We start from the raw sequence: 25,845 nt of genomic DNA, 5'->3' as shown, positions 1-25,845 counted from the left end.
GTCTTTGATGCTTTACACCAAAGAAGCAGAGCAAAGAGATGAGAGAAGCAAAAGAACTAACGTTGGCAAATCCAGCTTTTTGTGGACAGTGTTCACTTACTGCTGTCAGACAGTTTGTATTTCACTGAAGTTGTGATTTATCACTTCCTGTGTGCTGAGAAGTGCATGTGCACGGCACCAAAATTTAATCTGGGCAAACAGATTGAAGTGAGTTTAGTGAAGAGGGGACATCCTCCTCTGCTGAACTCACACTGGCGGCTTTGACAACGACATTGACATTTTACACAGAGATTTTGCCACCGAGGTTTGTGGCTCCCTGATGGATCTGCCCACAGATGCAGACTCTGCTCGCTGCCATCGTACCTCGTGGATGAAGTCTCCTATGTCTCCTGGGTGGGGGGCGGCTGAGCGGAGGGGGTACTGGTGGTCATGATGGAGGGGCCTCTCATCCAGACGTCTGATCCCCACTTTGACGCACTCTGGCTCCAGGGCATCAGGCTGCTGCAGCTGGCTCAGATCGTAGTCCTAAACAGCCACACAAAGCCAGACATTCACATGTTGCATTACAGTAAGTCAAGGCAAGTCATTTGTACAGCCCAATATCACGAATCACTTTTTTGCCTGAAGGAGGTTTAGAAACTCCAGAGGCTTTACAGGCAGCGTATTCTGGATCCTTAGTGAGGCTCCTCAGGAAGTTCCTTTGACTCCAAATCCACAACAGTTGTTAAACCACCAGGATTTTCATACATCAGTTTTCTTAACCCTCTGAACCACAGGCAGTTTCTGGACATTTTCTGCTCCCCATCACTTTTTTAAGTCACTGTGGGCACATTTTTCACTGCAATGTAAAGTAATATATGTATATGACATAAAGGAACAGTGTTTGATCTTATTCCGTACAATATATTATACACTGTAATATACATTAAGCCATTTTCTGTAAAGCTGGTTGACCAAAGCAATGCATCATTTAAACTGTATCAGAAAACAAAACATTAAACCCTTTGAACTTGATTTGCCGTGAGTTTACTTTCCGCAGCCAAAATTCTCTAATGGCAGTCGTGCCCATCCAGGAACCCCAGGAGCATGATAATGTAGAAATGAAAGCGCATTTTGTCGCGGCAAAAACATTTGGGGATACAGTTTCATGTGGGCGTGTGCTGAGGAAGTAGTCCTTTCCAGTAACACGGCTTTTCCTCTCCCTACATGAGTGCGGTATTTGTGAAAATCCACTGCTGAAAGCACCGTGTGCACTGCATAATTACAAAAGATGCTGCTGCAATGGACGGCGTGGAATGGTGAAATTGTGGCTGTGCAGACTTTAAAATACATAATGATATTAAACAAGAGTATGATAAGAATCCAGTTTATTATGTGGGCGGCACGGTGGTTAAGTGGTTAGCACTGTCACCTCAAATCTGCTGGCTGGCTGGGACTTCTCCCTGTGACTGTAAGATCTCTGTGTGCTTCCTCCCACAGTATAAAGACATACATGGGAGTTAACTGATGATTCTGCATTAGAAGCAGGTGCGTGATGGATTAGCGATCTGTCCAGGGTTAGGTACAGTTAACTGACAGATGGATGTATTATGTGAATTGACTAAAGGTTTGTTACAAGCTTTGACCAGTAAAATGATGTCAAGGCTGCAATCCACGAGCGCAACTTCAATAATCTCAACCTGCACATCACTGTGCTTCATGTAGAACATAAAATTTCCCATTATTATGCACGGTGACCTCCAGGTTGTCCTGAAAAAATGAATTCAACTTCAAACACCTAAAAGAGACATTATCTGTCCTTGGAATATTTGAGCTTCTGTAAACCCACACTTGAAGCTAAATGAGAAAAATAAGCTGATTGGCCAACAGCTGTACCTTCTGTAACATTATATTCCCTCTAATCCCACATTAATGCTAAGTGCACTGTGTCCCTCTGGCAAAACAATACAGAAAGAATGCCGAAACTCATCATGAACTTGACTGACTCATGAAAGCAACCGTGTTACATACATTGGCAGCAAACCAACCTACCGTCACCTTTCTGTTCCAGCTGTATTTAACAGCTGGCGTGAGAGGTTCACTGACTAAACAAGCGCACTGAGCTCCTCTGATGTAATGTCTACCAATTCTCCTACATCATCTGTCCTCGGGGAGAACAGAACGAGACTCTAATGCTATCTAATTAGCATCCACTTAGAGAAACACAGTCCGTCTTTCACCTTCGCTTTCACAACATGAGCACAATCAGTGGGCAGAGGGGAAGTGTGTGTCACGGCCTCTGATCTGCTCGTGTTGAATGCCAGCGTCTGAGTCACTGTAGCAACCATCCAGAAACCATTTCGTGCTTTCTGGTCTCCAGGGAAATCGACTAAAGCAGCCTTTTCAGGACAATAACAGCAAGCTGTGGCCTGACCTTGGGCTTTGTTCACAACAATGACCGACCAACAGACTACTTTTCAGAGAAGAGCAGCTGAGAGCCCAGCAATAAAGTGGCAAGAAGGAGGGAAATGCTGTGTGCTCAGGTTTGTATTTCTATACTTACAGGGACCTGACAATATGATGTGTCCTCTCAGAAAGGACATTTCATTTCTTCAAGGACTCTATTCAGAGTCTCAGATGCCACCTGCATGCATACGATCACTGAAACACTTATTATTGAAATAATGTATTCTTAATTAGAGTGGCATGTTATTTTGGAAAAAAACTGACATTGTGATATTTGGTTTTCCAGTGATATATCTTGAAAAAATACAGGAATTTTCACTAGATTACTTGAAGAAGTTCATTTACAAAAAAATCCTTCTTGACTTTGAGGAAAAAATAAATTATAAGAGTATTATGGAACCTTCAAGGCATCCGAAGCAATATTTTTTCTTTGGATCATTCAGATCTGACTTTGTGATCCTCATCCAGAGCTTTGTGGTGAGATTTAAATTGATTAAAATGGCCAAACAAATTAGTTGGGTTGTCTGAAACAGGCACTGCTGAGTACCTCTTTACAGTGAAATCCTCCTTTTCTAAGCTGAAATATTTCCATACAACTGACTGCCTCTCTCTTCAGTGTTTCTCTCCTGTTTCCTGGTCATTTTGCTTTGCATACTTGGAGCCTGCATGCCAAACCTCATGTCTTCCAAATGATAAATTATGTTAGACAGACTTCTCTTTCTGTGACGTGACTACTGCACATGTCCACATTACATTATGCCCTAATTACATTACACTTAATTCATTCAAATGAATTCAAACTAACTAGTGAGCATTTGTTCAAACTTGACTTTTTGTAAAAGTGACAGGCAGCTTAGCTTCATTTTTTGTTCAAGAAAAAGTGACCTCTGAAATATGAGTGGTGCAGGTGAATGCACATATACTGAAGTCCAGTATTTAAGAACAACTTTGAAGTACTTTGCTTGCATTTTTTCCATTTTATGTTTTCCTTCCACTCCACTACTTTTCAGAGGGAAATGTTGCACTTTCTATTCCACTACATTTATCTGAGAGCTTATGATTTTACACAATAAATAATGTAACAAGCTTTTAAAATACAACACTTAGTTAAAGATTTAACCAATGGTTTCCAACTTTTACAGCTTCTTACAAAAAGGAGTTTACAAAAGACTTTGGTTGCAAAAAAAAAATGTTTGCATGATGAACATTGATGAAAGACACATTAATGTTTCAGTATTAATATTCTAATTATGTTTTATAATAAAATATTAGTTAGATAGGCCAAACTAGTATTTTTAATTCAATACTTTAACTATATTTTGCTTCTAATACTTACTTTTAATTAAGCAGGATTTTTCATGCAGGATTTTTACTCATAATGGAGTATTTTTTTACATTGCTACATTAGTACTTTTACTTTATTCAGGGATCTGAATACTTCCTCAGCGCTGAAACTCATTCACTCCGAGACAAACTTTATCAGACATCAGACTCGTGTTACACAGGACGACATGATACAAAAAGACTGCTGTTATCAGACAATGTGCAGGGAGTTTTGACCTCACGACAGCTTTTGCCTGCTTCTGTGCTTTGCAATGCATCATAGCGAAAGTTCTGCAGGAGTATTTTACTGCTCTGCCAAACATGAACTTGTGCGGATATTCACCAGCCAGATTCTGCTGGAGGACAACCAAAATTTACATTCCTCTGCAAAATGAACCATTTAAGAGGCATTTGGGGTTAAAGTATTATCTCATTAGTTATAGGTAAGGATTAGAAGAGAGGAAGCAGCAGCTGTGAAAGGTCTAATAATGTGTGTGTGAGTGTGTCGGGTATGTCTGTGTGTATTGCTCAGCATGCTTAAAAAATGAGTGTGTTGCTGAGAACCGAGTCTGCTTTTTATCCTAAGCTTAAATCCATATAAATAAAGACTCTGGCTGCCTGTAGAAAAAAAAAAATCCAACATGAAAATCTAATCAAACAGAACAGCGCCCCGACACTATCCAAGGCCTGCACAATGTGTTACTGTGGCAGTAATAAAGGAAGAAGCAAACCTTGATTTTCTTTTATTAACTTTGTGTCCATTGTTTATACTGCAGAGAGATTACATGAATGTTGGTTCCTCCTGTATATTAAATCACACAGAAAAAACTATTAACTCAACCGAAGCCAAACAGCACAGCCACAAAGTTAAGCTTTCATTTTCTGTACTATATTGAAGACGCTGTTGAAAAGGTTACCTTTAATAATGACTGACCTTCACTTTTATGGATATGATTCATCAAATGCATCACAACCAAACTTTCAAACTGAAAATCTTTTCTTTCATTTCATGTTTTGGATCAACAATTCTTAGAGGAACTAAGACAAAACCTTCGGCCTTTATGGGTCCCTTTTAGTTTCAGATTGAGTAAGACTCTAACGGGAGTTACAGTCTGGCACAAAAACAGCCTGAGCAAAAAAGGGAAAGCATATAAAAGAGAGTGTGGGTGTTGCCTGAGTCAGAAACGATATCTGATGCTGGTGACTGAATGAACCCAACATGTTAACCCCGACACGCTCAAACAAAGGCACACAGACTTTGATTATAGTGATAATGTGTGTTTTCTGAGTCTCATATCAAGTAAAACTACATGTCTGCAGCACATTGGCATGCTAAAATGCAGTCAGTGTTTAGCTGGTATAATATTTACCATCTTCTTTTTCTTAGTTTTAAATATTTTGTACCAATGCCTATAGTGTATGTCAACATATTTTATTTAATAAGTAACAGCTACGCCCTGCTGGCTCCAGATGAAAAATTAGGGGATCAATCAGTTACAATCTAGTCTATGGGCACCACAAACGCTGGTGCAAAATGTTATGGTAATTCATCCGGGAGTTCCTGAGATATTTAAGTTTGAGCCAAAGCAGTGGAATGACAAACTGACCTGCCAGCATCACCATTCATACAGCCACACTGCCAACATGACTCACGGTCCAGTCAGGGTCACTCTCATTTACAGTCTTAATGTTGTTTCAGTGCCGGAAAATGCATTACAATTGTTGGGCTGAATGATGGTAGTGGTCATAACTGAGCGTGTTTGTCTGACAAAACCAGCGTTAGCTGACTGAACAACCCTAAAACCCCAATCAGAGATAATAAGCATAACGACTGTGTGTATTAACTTTTATTGTTAATCAGGTATTCAGACTGTGAAGGCATTCTCAAAAGGGGCGTCTGATGTACTATTTGACTTTTCTTTGACACAAAATGGGCCAGTCATATGCTGCCTACTTTAGTCCGGTGGAACATGGTGTTATAATAGACTAATATAAAGATTTATGACAACAAAAGCGTAGATGCATGACACAAATGGGAGAAAATTGTTAATAATGTAGGTTAATCTACATATTTTACCCCTCAGCGTACACTCAATGCAGCTGCTAACATAATTTCTTATGCGATAGCTGCACATTAGAGCTCTGAATCTTTACACTTCATACATTTAAACATGATACTGAAGAGGTGCATTTAGGTCTGACACTGTCCCATATTTGAGGTGATGTGGAAATCAGTTTAGTTTGTTGCAAAATCAAAAGTGAAATTATTTTTATTGATTGAATATTCTCTGTGCTAATCAGAATCAGAATGTCTTTATTGTCATTGTACGAGAACAACAAAACTGAAAGTGATGTCCTTAGAGTGCATAAATAAATAAAAATAAAAACATTCCTAAAAACATTCATGAAAACATCTAATGAACACCCATTAAACACAAAAATTGTTTAATGTGTCCTGAGTTTAGTGCATAATACTAATAAATACTAATAGGAACAGCTCAAGCAAATGATGCTTTGGGGAGAGTCCATATGAAGAGATTCACTTTATTCACATCTTTACAATTCACCTTTAAATTTGGAAACACAGCAGTCCTGTTAGTATTTGTACCTATTGTAATATGAATAGAACCATGTCTGCTGTCTGCTTTCAAAGTCCTTATTAGTCACTGAGATGTGTAAACCATGAACTGGCCTTTACTAGTACAGAGTCCACTGTCTGAGTCCAAGGAGCCCTGAAGCTCACCCATAACTCTAGCATAGATGTGACTTTGTAACACTGCTGTGATGCTTGTAGTTAGTTTGAAAGCCTAATAAAACAGATTAGGCACAAGAATAGTCAGTGTAAAAGATTTGTTTGTTCACTTCTGTCTAAAATTGGCTTTGAAGCAGCAAGTAAATAGTAAAAAAAAATGCAGTTTATTAACCTCAACCTTTTACAGTGAGCTGCTACAATAAACAACAAAAAGCATGCTATTAGTCTCCAGCCGGCTGGACGTGTAAGGGTTAAACATTTCCCCAACAGAAGTGCGGAGCAGCTTATGTGCTTGGCACAAGCAGGGAAGTTGTGTGGAGAGACACAGGAAATTGTTCTCCAACAGAAAGCAATTAATCCTGTTTTGAGGTCCTCTTTTGTAGTACACTTAATCTTAGCTGGAGGACAGATGATTGAAAACTGCAGAGAAGCAGAGTGTGTGTCTGTGTAGCAACGTTATGTGTGTTGTATCTGAGTGTTTGAGCGTGACTGTGCGGCAGTGAGGAGAAGGGGAGGGAAGTGTTATCGTGAATTGTGAAGAAAGTAGGTATATATAGGGCTGATAAGCATTGGCATGTGTCATTGTGCTTCTACAGCTTTTTAATAGTGTGTGTTTTCATGGTGTATATACCTGGTCCTCCTCTCCGCCTCCCTCCTCATCGTATTTGAGGATGTTGTCCCGGACATCGTCCTCTGGGTCGATGAGAAGCTGCTTGGCCTGACGCTCCTTATCCCTCCTCTTCATCCACATCACAAAGAGCAGCACCAGCACTGCAGGACAAGTGTGACAAGAGCAGATAAGGACAGTGTTTAACATAAGGGACAAGCTAAGTCTCGATTGAACATCTGTGAGTTGCCATAGTGGGCTTTAGGGACCACCCAGTGGTTCATGAGAGGCTTCCGAGGGGGACTGTGAATTCTAAAAGTCTAAAGCTGCATTGGAGACCCAACAGTGTCACACAACAGGAAACAAGAGGAAAGAAAAGGCTGTTACAAAGAAAATTGTAATGTTCTCAGAGTTACTACAGTTGAAAAGACACTGTGTGACCTAAACATGGTGTTACAAAACATCTCAACAAAATCATCTAATCCAAAACTGAATGAAATTCAGGCGATGATATTCAACACTAGTGTGTAAACTTGGTGTTAAATCAATTTATCCTATAATTTAATTTGAAAAATTTACAAAAAATAACACCAAATTCTGTTAAAAAAAAAAAACAAAAAAAAAAAAAACACCATTCCGTTACTCTTTGGTTGAGCTGCAGGGTGTTTACACAGAGCAGATAGGAGAATAGTATAAAATACTAGTAAAGATGGAAAAATAAAATATCTACAGTATATAAAGTCACCATTTTTCCAGTATTGGCAACTCCTGTAGGGACTTGGAAAAATGTTGTGCATGTTGACTCCTGTTTCTTTTTTTTTTTTTTTTTTTTTTTTAAAGTTTTGTGAAATAAGTCATCAAAGAAATTCAACTTTGTTTTTCATTTTTTATGATTCAAGGCATGATAAATATTTCATACTGCACAGAAGACATGTTTTGAATTTTCTCTACTTCTAGCTGTGGCTGTGTTGCTTCTATACAGCTGCAAGACTTTATATTACAGTGAAAACAAAAATACATGCAGCAGAAAATTCCCCAGGTGTGGTTTAGAGGGTTAAAAGCTTCATAGAGTAACATGTAGACTGCACATAGCAAGGATTTCTAAAGTTAGGACTAACCATATATGACATCTAAACTTAATTTTACTGGGTGTCTCAGATAGTGAACATTCAGACAAAAGTGTACCCCACTCTAGAATATACTGTCAAAGGGCTGTCCACTATTATGTCTCGAGCAATGGACCATTGAGTTTCCCAGTAGAGGGATGTGATTACATACACCGATGAACCATAACATTAAAACCACTGATAGGTGAAGTGAATAACATTGATCCTCACGTTACAATTCAATGCTCTGCTGGGAAACCTTGGGTTCTAACATGTATCATCCACCTACTCATTTTCCAGACCAAGCTCACCCCTCGGCAGGACAATGCAGTCCGTCACATGACACAAACTGCTGAGGAAAGGCTCAAGGAATACGACAAAGAGCTCTCGGCGTTGACCTGGCGTCTAAACTCCCCAGATGCCAATCAGATCAACCATCTGTGGAAACATCAGAACCCATAGAACAAAGTCCAACTCATGGTGGCCCCATCCGACGACTTACAGAACCCCACAGGACCCCATAGGACAACTTCAGATCTATCTTGAAGGCATAAGTGGGACCATATTATAATGTTCTGGATGACCAGTGTATGCAATGTACATGTCAAATGCTCCTTGGTGGAATAGCAGTGAAAACACAGCTTTTCTCATCTCTAAGTTAGGCTCCACATACAACCCGCATGCATGCCTACAGTAGATATCTGTGAAACTGTAAGCTTTAGTGTATTGATGCAGCATGTGACATTACCTGCACACACATGGCATGTAACATTTGTTGTGAGTCTGTTAACTCCTGACGAGATCTGACAGATCTTAGATGTCATAAGTTGTATGTAGAATATGTCTCTACATCCTGACATTTCTCTACATTTGGAAACACAGCCACATCAACAAATCAAAATCTTACTAATTTTAACAATGATATTGCACCACCTTTTCTTGAGCTCCAGTTTTGTATCTGTGTTTTACTACAATGCTTCTGCGTTCAGGCATTACCAACCATCAGCCAGTTCTCCAGGAGACTGAGTTTATTATCACTGATGCAAGATTTGAGTCACAGCTGCAAAGCCTCTGCTATCTCCTTGTACGCAGTCACAGTTTAATACCAAACAACAAGTGAAATCCCTGCATATGGGAGTAAGTATTTTAAAGAATGACAGAAACATGCATCTCCTATTTTGAGACAGCTGGCGGGTTTTAAAAGTGGATGTGAATCTCTCTCCTTCTGATCGCATTAATCTGGGGGGATTTATGAGACAGGGGAGCTCAGGATGTGCATGTATTTGTGAAAACTGCACGACTATACAGTACCTGCAAGGGCCAAAACACATCAGGATGCTGAGAGAAATTCTAAGTGAGGACAATTTAAACCCCGGAGAGTGGATCTGAAAAATGGCTTGTCACCATTAGTAACATTTCTCAGTAAGAACCATCAGGGAAGTCTGGCTGCTCGCAGCCTCGCAGGCTTTCAGCAAGACAACAGACAACAAATCAAGTCTGTTTAAAATAACAAACTGCTGCTTGGGCCCAACTCCACAATTGGCCTCTTTCTATAATGTGGTCAATGTGCCACATTCTACGCCCCTCAATTAAATCTGAGTAGATTGATAGTAATAAGCCTATTATTTCTTTTATAATCACAAACAGAAGAAGCTCATTATTTCTTCTGTCTCCTCTCTTTAAGAAATTAAACAAACATGCGGCTCTGCAGCTTTCACTAAATGTGGGCCCAACTAAGAAGAAATTTTCAAACACCGCCAAGTAAAGGGAATTAATTATGCCCGTCAATCTCACTGTAAAAACTGTAAATCTGATTAAACTTTTCAACTTTTCCTTGCTGCCACACGGAGGCATTCCCAAAAAGTTCATCCTAAAAACACTGTAAACATGACCTTCAGATTAATCCTCACTCCTGTCACAACTGATGCTTTACTTAAAACTAGAGAGCATGAGCATCAATGTTTCTCCTGCTCGATCACAAGTTACTACACCTGCTACTGTTACAGTATGGCTAGGTGTGCAAATGTATCTTCCCTGAATGCCAAACTATGCAGAAGAGCTCAGTGTTATTATTTGAATGTCCTTAGAATGATGAGATGAAGTTGAGGTGGTTTGATTTTGGGATGATGGAGAGCTGCTGGGGATGACTCGGGTTCACAGATCAGCTTATACTGGGGAAAGGAGCCAAATCAACTGTCTGGTGACAAAAGTGACATGTATCTACCACAGATGTTTGTGATTTTACATCTAATTTGTCTGGTTTGGTTAAAACAAACTTGGTTCCGTCTGCATGCTTCATATGGTTACTTTGTGCTGGTATGAAGGCTGTCTATCAGGCAAACCTAATTTCATAAACTTGGTGAATTTTTCAATCATTCAAATTTGCCAGGGTGATTAATAATACAGTCTTCGGTGGTGTGACAAACTCAGAATACCCCCACCCCCTTTTTTAAAAATTGCAGTACATGGACTTTAAGCTTCCCTGTAATGGGTAATTTCTTCTTCTCTAGTCCTGAAGACTGGAATGGTTCAGTTATTGAATAAGAGGCATGAAGAGGAAATTAAGAATTCCTACTGCACTGCTGCGCTGCTTGTAGCTGATTCTTCTGACTCCATTTGACCTGTCTATGCACAGTTGGACTTCATCAGCAGCTGATTTTTGTGCTCAAAAATAGCCATCAAAATGATTTGAATGCTTGTATAACTTGAGGTGCCGTTCCAATTTCTAACACGACCGCAGTTATTAAAATATAGTACAGCGGATTTCATTAAGGCTTCCCTGCTCTCAAATGTCGCCTGCTGCACTTATAATTTTTCTGCCGCAGCGCACTGCAGCCCGCAAGAGTTCGAGCACAAAGCATGTCTTAGCATTTTAAAATGTTCAGCTCTGCCAAGGTGCTTTTATTCCAACTGTCCAATCAAACTGCTTGATCTAAAAAGCATCCATCATGGGAAACACTGAGAGTCAGAGTTACAGCTTTACTGCTCTCCTGTGTTTTAAAAAGGGATGCAGTGATTAAATGCTGCACAGGGTTGGGCTGGACTTCTTTTGTGGAGCTCATGTTGCTGCAGCTGAGCACTGTCGGGGCTGAGTTACTTTGTTTGTCCATTTTGTTGTCATCCGTAACATTATGGTGAGGAAGCAGCTCAAAAGGGCTTCATCTAACGAGCTCCAATCACAGTGGCAGATACTAGCTGAAGGCTGCAGCTACAAATAGAACAAAAGCTGCCATTTGTTTGCCTTTTAATGCAACAGCACACTTGATGTTTCTAGTTTTGAGAGGGACATTCTGAGTTCACAGGCCAACAACATGACTGTGGATGTTTGCAGATGTGTTCAGAAATGGCAGCTCCACTCCAATAATAAGCACCCAGAAATCTATCAGCACAACCAAGCTGATTTAATAATATTTGGCCTGAGGCTTTCTATGCAGCAATTAATCTGTATTAATTTGATTGGGCACTACTTTATGTAGCAATCAGCACGGTGTGAGCACAAACACTAATACATGTGAGGAGGATAGGAACATATTCAATGAATTATCGTTTTCTCACCTTAGGAGGAACACGAATGGTTCTATTTTAACAATGTTTCCATGATCTGTGATTTAAATTAAAATTTTAGTGAATGCATTCTTTAATCTAAGTGAAATCTGGGGATTTTGGGGACCCTGAAGGTTTATGGCTTTGGGGAAGTTGCCCATCTTTCTTCACTAAATTCAGATCAAACCAGTTTTTTTGGATAGGAGATGTGTTTCTATTGTTTGGATCACCTCCATTTACAAATTCAGTTTCCATGTTTCTTTCAATTCACCTAAAGGGCATTGAGCTTATTTGTGTGTATGCTTGTGTTACTCTTGTTGGGAACAAAAAGCAAGTTCCGTCAGTGTAGATCATTACAGTTTCGTAGAAGACTAAAATGGTTTAAGGTTAGGTATAATGTAAGGGTAAGTTTAGGTTAAGGTAAGATTTAAGCCTGATTTAAACTCCTGCATCAAATCTATGCAGAGACTATACCATAGTCTATGCAAGTGTTGTGAGCTTTTATTCCTGTGCACTGGTGTGTTTCTGTTGCTCTGCACTGTCAGACTGTTGATTAGGAGCGGGCTTTATGTTAAGTTTCTTGGTGCACTTGAACAATAGGGACTGAAATGGAGCAGATCATGTTGGCAGTGCAGATAATAAATGTCAAACACAAGGTTTTTTGTAGAAATTACTGCAACATGGAAAAAAGACAAATTGCTAAAAACCACAAAACAACATATGGCTACAATGGCACAATACTGGTTCAGTCATATGTGTTATGAACAAGTGAGATGCAATTACAGCCTATTATATAAGACATTTCGGTTCACAGGAGCATCATCTTCATGTAAATCAATATGCAGTGTTTACATGGTGTATCATTACCAACCGGACTAATTACAGATGTGTAATTGTATTTCTGGGGAGGTCCATGTAGATATGCCGTCGGATCAACAAACTTACGGTTAAGGAAGTAGTAGATGTGGTGAGGATTGAGCTCAGTGTCAACCAATATAATGAAAACATGACTAGAATATATGTGTGTATGAAAAAGAGATCCTCACCTAACAGTATGATGATACAGATGAGGATGGCGATGATGGCACCGGTTCCCAGTCCAGCTGCGATGATTCGCTCCATGTCCACGCAGTCTCCATGGTGATCGCACTGGCAGACCTTGACCCTCAGGTAGGACGTGTTGGACATGGGCAGGTTGCCAGAGTCTGTGATCATTATGGGAACCTCGTAGATGCCGCTGGCCAGGGAGCCGATCCGCAGTCGAAGCTGCGCATACTCACCTAAGGATGAGGATGGAGGGGAAAACTGATTGACAAACTGGAAAGACTGGAGAGAGTCGAAGCCTTTGAGCTGCTTGGCTACTGCTAGAGTGTGCTAATGGTGGTTAATGGAGGAGCTGGGGGTTATTTGCTTTGCCGGAGTAGTGTGTTCCTGCCACTTCACTAGGCTTCTAAGTGCTAAAGTAGAGCCTTGATGGAAGCCCTGTGCCAAGGCATAACAGTCGAGATGAGAACATCCTTCCTTTTTTGATAGTGCTGTCAAGTTGTTTTGTTCACACTTGCTTTGCAGAAACCATTTCCACAATAGATGCTGATGGAGCGAAGCATTCTACATATTTTCCTTGCTACCTTTTTTAACTGAAACTTTACTCAAGCCTGAACCTCTTTAGTTCGCAGTAACTGGATGAACTACTGAAGTCAAAAGGAGAATAAAATGTCTGTTTCTAAATAGCTGCTGCCACAAAGTGTAAGCGTTCCCCAGGCAATTGATTCAGAGTCCAGCAGGCCAGGATTTACCTTGATATGTAGCTCTAATCTAAGAGGTGAAACAGGACAATTTCTCATTCTTGTGTAGTGTTTTTAATGGAAACAAGGAAAAGGGCTGGAAGCACTTGGTAAAATAAACAGTCTCCTGTGTGAATTTGAAAGCATACTAGGGAATAAATCAAACGTGACACCTTCTCAGATGCAAAATGCTTGTTTCATAACTGAAACGTGTCAACGCAGATTAGTCGAGGTGCCCAAATCTTCACCTGCAGTTGATTATTTCCATTACAGATTCACAGGTCCACGGGCTTGTTTTTTTTCCAGATGTCACAATAAAACTTAGTATGGATTTTTGTTGGCAGGAAGATTGGGTAAGTGAGGCGGAGCAAATTAGGAGTACAAGCAGCAGAGGATGAGAATCTCAGCCTTGCTTAAGACCTGGCTGGACAACGATAATGAGGACCACTGGGAGCATCTTGGACGCTCATGTAAAGAAGATTCTTAATCTCAATGAGCCTTTAAATAAATGTTAAATAAAATAAATTTTGTATCGGCTGGTGGAAGAACTAGCAACAGTTTTCAACGTACAAGGCGTCAGTGCTGCAAATTAAATCTACTGCCTTAAGTTTGCCTTGTCTGAAAGAGCCATTCTGTGAACTGATTTACACCACTTTGGGTTGTTGCACGTTACGAGGCAAATGAAGCCTGTGTTGGACTTTTAAGACATTTCAGAATTCACTCCTATAGCTTGTTGGAAAGCTGAACATTCATAATTTTCATGATTACTGAAAAACCGGAAAGCTCTGGAGCATAATCCCATACTGACCATTAATGCGATTGAGGGTCCAGTTGCGGCGTACATCTAAGGGACGATTTGCCAGCTCGAAAGCGAAGGGTCCAGCGTTAGGGGTCAGGTCGGGGTCACTGGCTGTGATGTTGATGGCGTTAGGATCTGGCCTCTCGCACATCTCAACCTCAGGCGGGAACACGTGAGGTGCATTATCATTTATGTCCAGCAGGTACATCTGAAGGGTGCCTGTCCCACTGGCAGGGGGGATTCCTGGAAACCAATGGTGAAAATTAGTATTGTTCATTGAACAGACGCAGCGCACAATGCATTTATTGCATCAGATATAGGTAAAGCTCATTTCCAGCTGCAGTCACCGAGTGGGAAGATACTGTGGTAGATGAAGTAAAAGATAAGAGTCACATGAGGTGAATTAAAGCTATAATTGGTACACTCTATTTTCCATGAAAATCTCCTGCCTATTTCCCTTTCCATGATGAAGTAGATAAATATGGTGGAAACAGAATAGCTTTTCTTAGTGTGCCTCAAGAAAAAACAAATAAAACCCAGGAAGAAGCTACACCATATCACCCTATAATAATTCCTGGAATAATATCTGCAGTAGAAGAAAATTGTCTTGGGGTCATTAAAACTGAAAATGTTTGTGCTCGTTGGTTTAATATTATAACAAGAAACAGGCCAGGATGGATTATGAAGCATTATGCCGGCAAAATGTATGTTTTGGACTGTGAGAGGGAGTACAGCTCATGCAGTATTCAAAATAATGAGGGTTTATCCTTAAGGGAGGATGGTGGCTCTACTTTGTCCATCAAATTTGAATGGTCTTGAACTTGGGGCCTGATGATGACTACCAGAAGAATCACATTGATGAATATCAATAGTTCCTTTAAAAAGATCAAAACCAACACTGTGTATCTTCTAGAAACCAACAATAGAAAAACATACAATATAACCAGCCTTATACTTTATGCAATTGTCCTAGTTGATATGGACAGAATACATGACGTGTGCAGGTATACATGTCCACATATGCAGCATATGTGGGATAATCACCAGTGTAGCTGTGGAAGAATAATGGAAGCTGTCTAAATATAACAGCAGCGTATTCGCATCCATGCAGCTGTACGCATGATATATAACGCTGACGATTACCTGCAAATCATATCTGTTCTCCTTATGGACACAAAAGAAACTGCAGCGAGTTCAGCAGTAAGAGGAGGTGACCGCTGCACATACGGTGTCTACTGAAAAACTGCACACATGTAAGCTCCTGCAAAAGCTTTCGTCCCTGCTTTTGTGTGTATGTGTGTGTGTGTGTTTGTGTGCACGACGACAGCAGAGAATGTGCTAAGACAGTCGGTTAGCAGGAAGCTTCGAGCACAGCAGGGTCTCTGTATAGAAGGGTGCAGGCTAGGGAGGATGGATTGAGCTGCTGCTGTTGAATGACATTCCTCTCCAACAATTTTCCACTTTGAACAGAGAATCCTCTTTTCCGTGGCTATAAAGAGCAGTTGTGATCAGAACAAGAGGGAGACTTTTGGGAAATCATGCATTTAATAGGCAGGAAAACATCTCTATTAAAAATCAATGGGAGCACTGTGTCCAAAAGACTGTCGATGCGATCCTACATAAAGTGAGGTATAATTAATGATGGATGGAACAATCTGTGCCTCCATAGCAAGACAAGGCCAAACATACTCTATCCATCAAAAAGGCTGTGTGGCTAATGTGACATTCTTCTATGTATTAGATTTAAACTTGACTCAGTATTTTAAAGGAAATGTAATAACTAAGTCAAAGTAAATATTACCTTTTTTTTTTAAAAAGAATTAAAAAACATCCCACTCAACCTGTTGAGCTACCGTTTCTTTGCTGCACTGATTAGCACAATTTTTATTTTATTTTTTGCAGAATTTGGTTATAGCACATGTTTTATTTTTGGCAAATTTTTAAAGGAGACATATAGGATAAAGTGATTTTGATGATACATCATGATTTGAAGCTCAGATTTGGTCAAGTTTCCCGACCAAACATTACAGATAAATAGTTCAAGGACTGTTGGAAAGTTCAAATTCCAATGGTTCTTTCTGTTTTTATACACATTGGCTGTAAATAAGGGTGTCATTTCAGATTTTTAAAGGGCATGGCTTTTAAACCCAGTGGCTGGTATTCATTTTTTTCACTTTGCTGATGAAATGTAATCAATGGCCTTTTTTTTAAAGGCTCCACTCCAGCATTGGCTTATGTGGAGTAAATAGCAGGCCTAAATGTCTTTGAGTGGGTAGGCTGATGATTGATAGCTGAGCCATCAATGCCATCGATGGCACAGAGACAGTGTAAAGAAAATTCTACAAGCTAAAGAGAGATAGCATTTCAATTAGGAGCCAACAGTTAACATATAAGCTGAGACAGGCCGGTACATTTTTGAGGCGTTTGATATCTGGCAGATGACTAGTTAATTATCTAAGTAGCCTGAACACTGACATCAAGAGTGCATTTTTTTGGTGTTTGTAGTTTAGCAGCTCTCTCAATAAGACAAGGTGCAGAAAATGATGCACCATTGTTTGTTTGGAAAGATTGACTAAAGCGCGAATGGGATTCTTTTTGAGTCTTATGCTGCTGTCTGACTGCGTCATCATTTCAATTCTACAATTTCATTTAGCAGACGTACATCTGAGAGTAGATACAACACAAGCACGGATCTAGTTAGGAGAAAACAACCTGGATAAGTGACATAAAACAATTAGGCAATCCCAGAATGGTGACAGTTACTAAAGTGAGATAACCAGCAGCAGTCTGAATGGTTTATGCACAGACAGTGGTGTGTCAGTAAATCACGCTATAAAACATAATTTTCTGCTGATATTTTCCTCAAAAAGATTACAGGTCAATTCTGTGAACAGCAGCGTAAAAGAATTTGAAATTTAACAGCAGATGAGTTTAAACTAAGGATGGATTTTTGCAGATATATTTATATTTTCCAACTCATTCTGGCTGACTGCTGATGTATGCACATACTTTATCCACCCAGATACAGAGAATCATTTCCAGTGAAATTAACATTGTTTTTTCCCAGTCTTCTCATGATGGCCCACTGGTAGGTGTAAATAAAATTCAGTGCTTTTCAAATGTTCACATTCTGTGTGCAACACAAGAAAACTACATCATCTTGAATGCAAATACATGCCATTATTATTGTTATGGAACATTTTGAAACACAACAATAAACTTACCCTGACAGGTGTTACTTGGCTGTCAATGTTTGTTTTGGGCTGATGGTATTTCATTTAAACCCTATGAGCCTGAGGCTATTTTCGGGATAATTTCATTACCTTTACCTTAAAGCTCTTATATTTGTTATTATAACGGCTAACCACACATGCTGTATCTTGTTTTTCATAACTAGGAAAAAACATATATATCAAGGATAAAGATATCTTGTGCAACAAACAAGTTATTTTTTACATGTATCTCCCGATAAAATTCGAGCTGGAGAGGTTTTTTTCCAGAATTTTGTAGAGAAGACTGTAGTCTGGCAATATAAGAACCATGATGATGTTAACTGTATGACTAACAAAATGGGAAACTATGTAATTGGTGCCTAAATGTCTTTATTTTATTCCATGAAGTGTTCTACTTGCACAATTGAGAACTCAGGCAACGTTTTGCCTGTTTGGTGACCCGCACTTGTCTTTTGAATATAACTGTTGAATCAATGAAAATCCAATATTTTGTGTTTGTTTTTCATCTACAATGGGATGTGTTTTCGGCCCTATGTTGGAGTCAGTTTTAAAACTTATTCTTTGGTGCTCAGAGAAACATCTAACGTCAGTGAAAAGGTTAAGTTCTGCTGTTTATTTTAAACTGCAGCAGGCCTACATTGCAGGAACTTCATGACCTATTTAACCAAGAGGCAGAAGTGTGAAAATGGGTGAAGAAATTAGCAAAGATATTACTCTGCAGAAGTTTGCACGTTATTACCTCAGTATGTACAAATATGTGACAAGTCAAATTACAAAGGTCTGGTTCTGCTCTTTTCTTGCAGGATGATATTGACATTACAAACACAATGCAGACATTAACATATCTAGATATATACACAGCTATGCAATGAGTTCATGAGTAATTCAAATAAGAGTAATGGGCGTGGAGGTGGACACAGAGCAGGAAGAGGAAGGTGAAGCTGTGCAGTTTCATTTGAGATGTGCTACACCTCACTATGATCAATATTTAGACAGCAATTCAACTGAAAAGAAGGAATGTGAATTTGGATGGAATTTTTGTCTGGTTTAGTTTCTGCACCCATTGTTTCAACTCTGTATAAGACGGCACTGAAATCATTTGTAATGTTTCCAGGCTTATAACGATGAATGGTACTTGGAAGTCTATTACTGTTTTAACTCCAGTAGTGTTTGACTGTTTTCAAATCTAATGTTTTCAGCAGAGAACTACTTTAGCAGATGGCAAAATTTAACAAACCACTGAAAAAAAATGTTTACTTGTAAACTTTTACTTCTAATATATGATGGCATTTGTAATACAGATGTTACTGTGATGGTAAATGGCCTTTGTGTGTTGTGCTGTTGCGGGTAATTTTACTAACTTCACTCGTGACACTGATTTCCACTCTTTCAGTAACTGCACCACTGCAGTTACTGAAAGAGCACTGAGGCCCACTGAGCACAATCCACCGCTGTATGTTGGGGGAGGGAGACGGGGGGTTACTGCAGGACACCAGCACAGCCCCACATTTCTCACCGGTATCGGAGGCCATGAAGGTGACGTTGTAGAGGTTGTTCTTGATATAGGGAGACTCTCGGTCGAGGATGGCGATGGTGGAAATTCGTCCGTTAACCGGGTCAATCTCCAGCCAGTTGGCAGGGTCATACATCTTGGAGTACCTGGGTTCAGTGAGAGAGAGCCAGCATGAGAAGCCACCACAGAGAGGCTTTTTTATCTGCCTCCCTGGCTGTAGGCCAGGCAGCTACTGGGGAGCTGATATATGGAGGCTGCAGCACTCTCACGAGGCAGCCACAACTCATTCATTTATTCTCACTGGAAATGATTCTACCTTTAACAGACTTGAAAATGAGACCGGAAATATGCATGGCAGTGAAAATATGTTATATTTTCAAGAATTGGCAGCGACCCAGAAACAGAATGAACCTTCAAAAATCCCTGTAAACTGCTGATGAAATGTGCTCATCTAACAGAATTTACTCAAACGTCTGTATTCGCTTTAATGCACCAACAGCTCTGTTTCAAACAGGGCACACAGATCAGATAGCACGGCTTTAATAAAAGCAAGCACGGCTGCCAAAAAGCCACCCCCATGAATGGGGAATATTGTGCATTTTGTGCATTTGTAATTGGTGAGATAAAGAGCAGAAAGGTCCAGTTATGAATAAACAGAGGAGCAAGCAGCAACTACAAAACAGAAAGCAACAAAAAAGAAAATCAGAAACCAAAATGCGCTGCTGGCCCACTCTATAGTGCACAATACACTCACTTCATGTGTCTGAGCCTGTGTGTGTGTGTGTGTGTGTGTGTGTGTGCAGCCGCATGTTTTTGTGAACGCGGCAAGCGTCCACCATTGGCTGTTGCTAGGCTACAAAGATTTCAGCACTACATTTAGAAACAAATAGTGGGATGTAAAAGAAAGACGGACGGGGACTAAAAGCAGCAGTCCTGTAGGCTCTCTGCACTCTGCTCTGCTTGTTGTTGCGCTCCGAGCTTCAGGGTCTGGAAACGTACACATTTTCCAACAGACATCTCAAAAATCCAGTCATCTTTATGTGAAAGTTGAGCTAAAGCAGACAACAGCAGGCTGCCCCACTGTTTCAGAAGGAAAATGGAAGTCTGTTGTTGAGTATGAAAAGGAATCATATCTCCTGGTCAATGGCATAGTGGAAAACATCAAGGATGATCAAATTTTAGCATAAATAACAATTGTTTCTATAATTTTAATATTCTTTTATTCATCCTTTGTTTCCCTTGGAACAAAGTTCAAATTTTGGGTGAAAAGCATTGTCCTTTCCCTGTAAAATCCTACTAATAAATAGCAGCTTTGGTTCACATTTTTCTTTTTTTTTTCATTGAGCAGCACAAGATGTTAACTAAGGTTTTCAAACTATGAAACCAAGAAGGGACCATGAAAAATTCTTTGAATCATGGCGAGGGGCTTTATCTTAATTCAGTATGCAATGTCACCTGGGTGTTCCAGCTACATGAAGATGTGCATTGTATGAATAGATTTCTTTAAAAAAAAGATAGAAAGTGCAAGGTTGCATTAAATAAATACTAAAATGCAAATTTTCTTTCAGTCGCACCTTTTCAATGACAGTCATTGACAGTGACTTCGGAATTTATTCTAATAAATGCAAGGCTAATTTAAAAGATAAAAAGTCATCCAGATATTCAAATTCAAATGCTTTTCTTATCAAAAGACAGTGAAAGACATATTCATCTCTCTGCTTTAACCTGCTCAACATTACATAGTTAAAATACACATTTTAATTACGCTGTCGCTTTATTATTGTCCCTCTATAATCTGAGCTCAACACCACAAATTGAAAGCTTTTTAAAGACACAGCGTCTGTTCCTACCGGATGGTTTGTCTCATGTAGCGATCGGGGTCCTGGGCAGTGAAGGTGGTGAGCAGAGAGCCGGCAGGCAGACCCTCCTCCAGTTTGATGGACTTGGGGTTTGGGCTGAACTCTGGACTCTCGTTGATGTCCAGGATTCGGACGGAGACGGTCGCCGTGGACTGTCGAGGCGGGTGGATGCCGCGGGCCAGAGGGACCTCGTTCTCTGCCTCCACAGTCAGCATGAAGGAACGGGTCAGCTCGAAGTCTACGGGCTGGACAGAGGAAGAGAGGGACGAGATGAGAGCGATGAATTATTGTAGGAAGATCAACAACTGCCAGTGGTTTTTTTTTTGTGTTTCTGGATGATTTTGGACATTATTTTCTGCTTTCTGTACATTTTCTTGGCCATATCTACAGTATTCTGCAGTGGTCTCCAAAGTATGAGTCATGAAAAACTGAAGGGGAGTTGACCATTTCCAGGAATCAAATAAAATCAAATAAAAACAACTAGAAATAGCTTATTTTAGCCAAATATAAACACCGTAGCTCCTTGCACACACACAAAAACACCACCTGTGACTTTACTGCTCCTACATACTGATGATTACATGGAGGTGACTTTAAAATAAAATAAGATAAACTTTATTGATCCCTCAGTGAAGAAAATTGCATGTTACAGCTCATGGATACAGGTAAGGCAAAAAAAAAAAAGTCTATAAAAGACAATATAGAAGGCATGATGAATTTACATATGTACAAATATGACATACTGAATAGACATATGGATAAATACAGCTATGACATGGTGAGTTTACATCTGGATATGTACAGATATGACATGCTGAAATTAAAGTACAATAAATCTAGTTTCAAGTTTGCTATGTTCTTTTGTGTGGATTAAGAACTGCAGGCCTACTAGTGCATGTGCATGACTGTGCACAACATTTGTGTGCTTCATCCACTTGCAGGGATGGCCGGGGTCATGGGTCTCTAGCAACCGTTGTTTTCGACTGAAAAGTTTGGCAACCCCTGGTACCCTGTGAGGTCTTGACTTTTACTTTGTAAAGTGCCTGAGATGACACGTTTCAACATGGTGCTATAGAAATAAAATCACACTGAATTGCATCTGTCCTAAGTTGCCCCACAGAAAACCCACCGGGGGACTTTTCTTTCTCTGTCTGTTTGAGAAGGTCCAAAAAGGTTATCCGCACAGTCAAACTGTCTAGCCACTGATTTAACACTTCAGGACCTCCAGTTGATTCGGGGGAGTTTCTGTGACCAGTTTGGGAGTTAAAAAGTACAAAATATTCTGCTGTACTGTATGTGTCAACATTTTCTGTCTGTAGATGAACAATCTCATTTGCTGCAAAATGCAATTTGTAAGGCTGTACCCCAAACAGAATACGGTCGGTCAAATGAAATTTGGCCGTTCACTATGATTTGAATATTTGTTCCATTTTTCACTTCAAACATGTAAATAATTTAACATTTACAAAGTAAGCTATTTTAAATACAATAATGGCACTATTATTGTCCAGACTATGCAGTGATGAGGAAAGGCAGAGAGATACTGTTGAAACATTACATGAACTGGACTTTCATTTAATTTGCAGGATTAGTGAACATGGAATATGACCACAGTAACATATTTTTCCCTGTCTATATGCAGTTCACAGAAGTTGTGGCTGTGTGCTGGTAATGCTACTTTTCACACGCTAGAGCCACTCACTTCCTACAGCACTGGACCAACATCACACACAGGTTACCCACGAGGCCAGTTGCAGACACATACTGGTTGTCATTATGCTATTTTAGCCTGCTGGAGTTCGCTTGAAGAACTGTGTTGCATGCATGTGCAGTAGGTCAAAACTACATTTTCCATGCGTGCACCCTATTGCTGTGCGAACTTAGTGGGATGAAAAAAATTTGCGTCATGTGTACCCTTGCAAAGTTGCAGACACGCAACTTATAATACCAATGCTAGAGGGAAGGCATGGCTGGGTACAATAATATCACTCCATCTCAGATTTCAGCTTCTCTTGTCAGCTAACCCTGAGCTGTCAGGTGAATAAACAACTGAGTGAAATGAAGAATCTGAGTCAAATCAGGGATCATCGACTTTTAGAAAGCTCTCTTGGGATTTGGGGACTTTTTTCATCTTTTTCTGTTGTGACATTATGTAGGAGTCCCTCAGTCGTCCCTATTCCACTTTTAGGTAGTCTAAAATAAGCTGTAAGAGTCCTGAATGGCAAAAAGAGAGATCATATCTGCCCTCAAATTTGATTTTAAGGTTCTTTCATTGGTTTCAAAGACCCAGATAAACTGACACCAGCTAACGTCTCTGACCTGCTCCACTTCACTCCTTTTCATTCCACGGTTCATCTTCTGGCCTGAGGGTGATCAAACCCTTCTCATTTTTCTGACACATATGGCACCTCTTAGGAAGCCACATATTAAAATCACATTGCTTGTAATCCTTTCAAAACGAAGGGTTATCAACATGTTTTGGTAATTTATGGAAGTTGAAAACAGTTTGTAGAGGGCAGGAAATGTCTTTTTCAAAATTCACAGTATTTCATGTTTATACTGCACAAGCCAATTCTTGAGATGTACTCATACAGAAAGCGTCCCTGTGTGTCTTTGCTTTAGGCCAAAGGATTTGTGTTTATTTTTGTGAATATGTGCGTGTTGTGGAGATCAGATCGTACCTTGACCACAGTGAGCAGGCCCTCATTGGTGGTGGGGTCGGTGGGGATGGAGAAGCGTCCTGTGGGGTCTCCAGCGATGATTCGGTAAACGGCGCTCCAGGCCGAAGTGTGAGGCTGGTCTTTGTCCGTCACCGTCAGGTTAGCGACGATCACATTCACCCTGTTCTCGTGCACTTCCCCGAAGAACTGAAAAAACAGAGTTATTAGTTGGAAGCAGTTTCAGCATCAATATGTTAATGTAAACACAGCAGCGCATTAATACTTTGGTAAACATCACTGTAAACAAACGATGCTTTACATTCCAGTACCGCTGACTGCTTTTGCTTTACTTCAGAGCCAAAATAAAAGCCACATCTACCACTCCTTCCTGTCCAACCTGTTCAGCTTTACTGAGGAGGATAAACATATTGGATGTTTCATTGGCTTTTCACTGCTCCGCCATCTGCCTGCTGCCAATAAAAGCTTGCAGAGCTTTAGTGGCGTTTAGACGAACAGCGCCTCGTCCCTGTTTTGCTGCTTTAGAGCCGCTACAGTTCCTCTGCGACTGTGTGTGGACTTACTGTGTCTGTGGTGAATTCGGGCGGATTGTCGTTGACGTCAGTGATCCTGATGACAGTGGTGGCAGTGTTGGAGAGGCCGTAAGTGGGATTTCCCTCCATGTCTGTAGCCTGGATGATCAGGGTGTACTGGGTGACTTTCTGGAAACAGACAGAGAACAGAGAGGCTCAATAACCTTTCAGACTTTTATCACATCCTCTATGCCACATATACTGCAGACTAAAACATCCCACCATACATTATTTTTTAAAACAGATGTAAAATATATATTAAACAAACCTGAGTTCAAATGCAAATGTTATAGTTTGACAAGTGGACTGTCCTTCTGTCAAAGCACCATTAAAGCTGATGACTCACTCCGTGCTACTTAACAGTAATGTTCAGAGAGCTAATGACTGCGAGGTGTAACAGCTCTACACACCTCCTGCACAAAGTCGATTATATTTCTGCCTCCCAAAGGACAGTGCCATCATTTTTAGGGCATAAACAGCAATCTAGATTTCACTCTTCGCATAAAAGGAAGACTTTAACTCATGTCTCAAATCAAAATGAATGGCTCCTTTTTTTTAAAATTTAAGATGTTTAATATGCTTTAGACCATAACTACAAGAAAATCAAACATATTTTAAATCATAATTCAAGGTAATTACAAGGGATTTTGGCAGTTGACTTGAGCTTGGAGTGGTGTTCAAACTTTGTAATTCATTAATTTTAAAAACTATGACGCCTCAAGCTCGACTATTGTTCATTGTGAACACTTTATTAGCTGAGCAGGACCATGTGTTGTGAGTCAAATCTCCACGGCAACAGAGCAGTGGAAACTACTTTGTCACTGACCTCTGTTTTTTGAGTATAATAACAAAGCAGTCATCAACTAAACTGGTGCTATGCCCTCTGTCTCTTTAAGACCCCTTTACCGAAAGCCCACTTTCTTCTGACTGGCCAACTTCCGGATGCCTGCTGAGAAACATCAAATAACGGTTGCGAGCTGAGCTGAATGTACTTCGTATTCATACTGTGAATGGAGCAGATGACCTTATAGAGAAATCCAGCACAGAGTAGAAAAAAACATGCTGCAAAATTGAGCTGCTGCAACTAGTCAGCATAATCAAAATGACACCGACACTGAAAATGTGTTTGCATCAATGTTTTTAACCAACAAATGATTTTTGTTTTACTTCACTTCCTTCAAAATAACACTGAACAAAAAGGGGGTTTGAACACGGTGTTGAGTTTAGATGGCTGCAGTACAGCACAAGAAAAGAAAACTCACCGGTGTTCTTCATTGCAGTGGCACTTGACGTCCATTTGCTTCTCTCCTGCTCTCTGTGCTCACACATAATGTATTCTATTTTATATTTGTTTTTAAGGGGATTAATATAAACTTGGATTTCTTTTGGAGTCGCACTACTGACTTAAATAATGAGTCTTATTTTCTGTTAATTTTTAACATGTTGGAGTTTGGAGGTTAGCTTTTCACTTTAATATGTTAGTCTTTGCTTCCATGCCGTATTGAGCTGCATTATACCCCGGCATTTGTTTGTCAAAATGAAATTAAATGAAATCGTCTTTCTGGGGTTTTTTTTGGAACAAAGTTAATCATTTAGATGATAGATTGAAAGAAAAATAGTTGATAGAGGCA

The 25,845-nt window shown here is 40.0% G+C and overlaps 1 protein-coding gene across 1 annotated transcript in view; it reads right to left on the bottom strand.

Moving 5' to 3' along the window:
* Positions 1 to 25,845, bottom strand: part of LOC111588740 (cadherin-2-like) — a 102,861-nt gene that overhangs the window by 10,125 nt on the left and 66,891 nt on the right. The window contains exons 8-15 of the mRNA XM_023299280.3: positions 24,206 to 24,343; positions 23,646 to 23,831; positions 20,956 to 21,209; positions 19,109 to 19,251; positions 14,369 to 14,602; positions 12,823 to 13,056; positions 7,152 to 7,291; positions 364 to 525 (exon numbers count right to left, since the gene is read on the bottom strand). Coding sequence (XP_023155048.2) covers positions 364 to 525; positions 7,152 to 7,291; positions 12,823 to 13,056; positions 14,369 to 14,602; positions 19,109 to 19,251; positions 20,956 to 21,209; positions 23,646 to 23,831; positions 24,206 to 24,343 — 1,491 coding nt within the window. The remainder of the gene's footprint in view (positions 1 to 363; positions 526 to 7,151; positions 7,292 to 12,822; positions 13,057 to 14,368; positions 14,603 to 19,108; positions 19,252 to 20,955; positions 21,210 to 23,645; positions 23,832 to 24,205; positions 24,344 to 25,845) is intronic.

Source organism: Amphiprion ocellaris, chromosome 2, assembly GCF_022539595.1.
Source record: "Amphiprion ocellaris isolate individual 3 ecotype Okinawa chromosome 2, ASM2253959v1, whole genome shotgun sequence".
NCBI classification, from domain to species: Eukaryota; Metazoa; Chordata; class Actinopteri; family Pomacentridae; genus Amphiprion; species Amphiprion ocellaris.
Note: the sequence above shows the minus strand (reverse complement) of the source record. Positions and strands in the feature narration are given on the sequence as shown.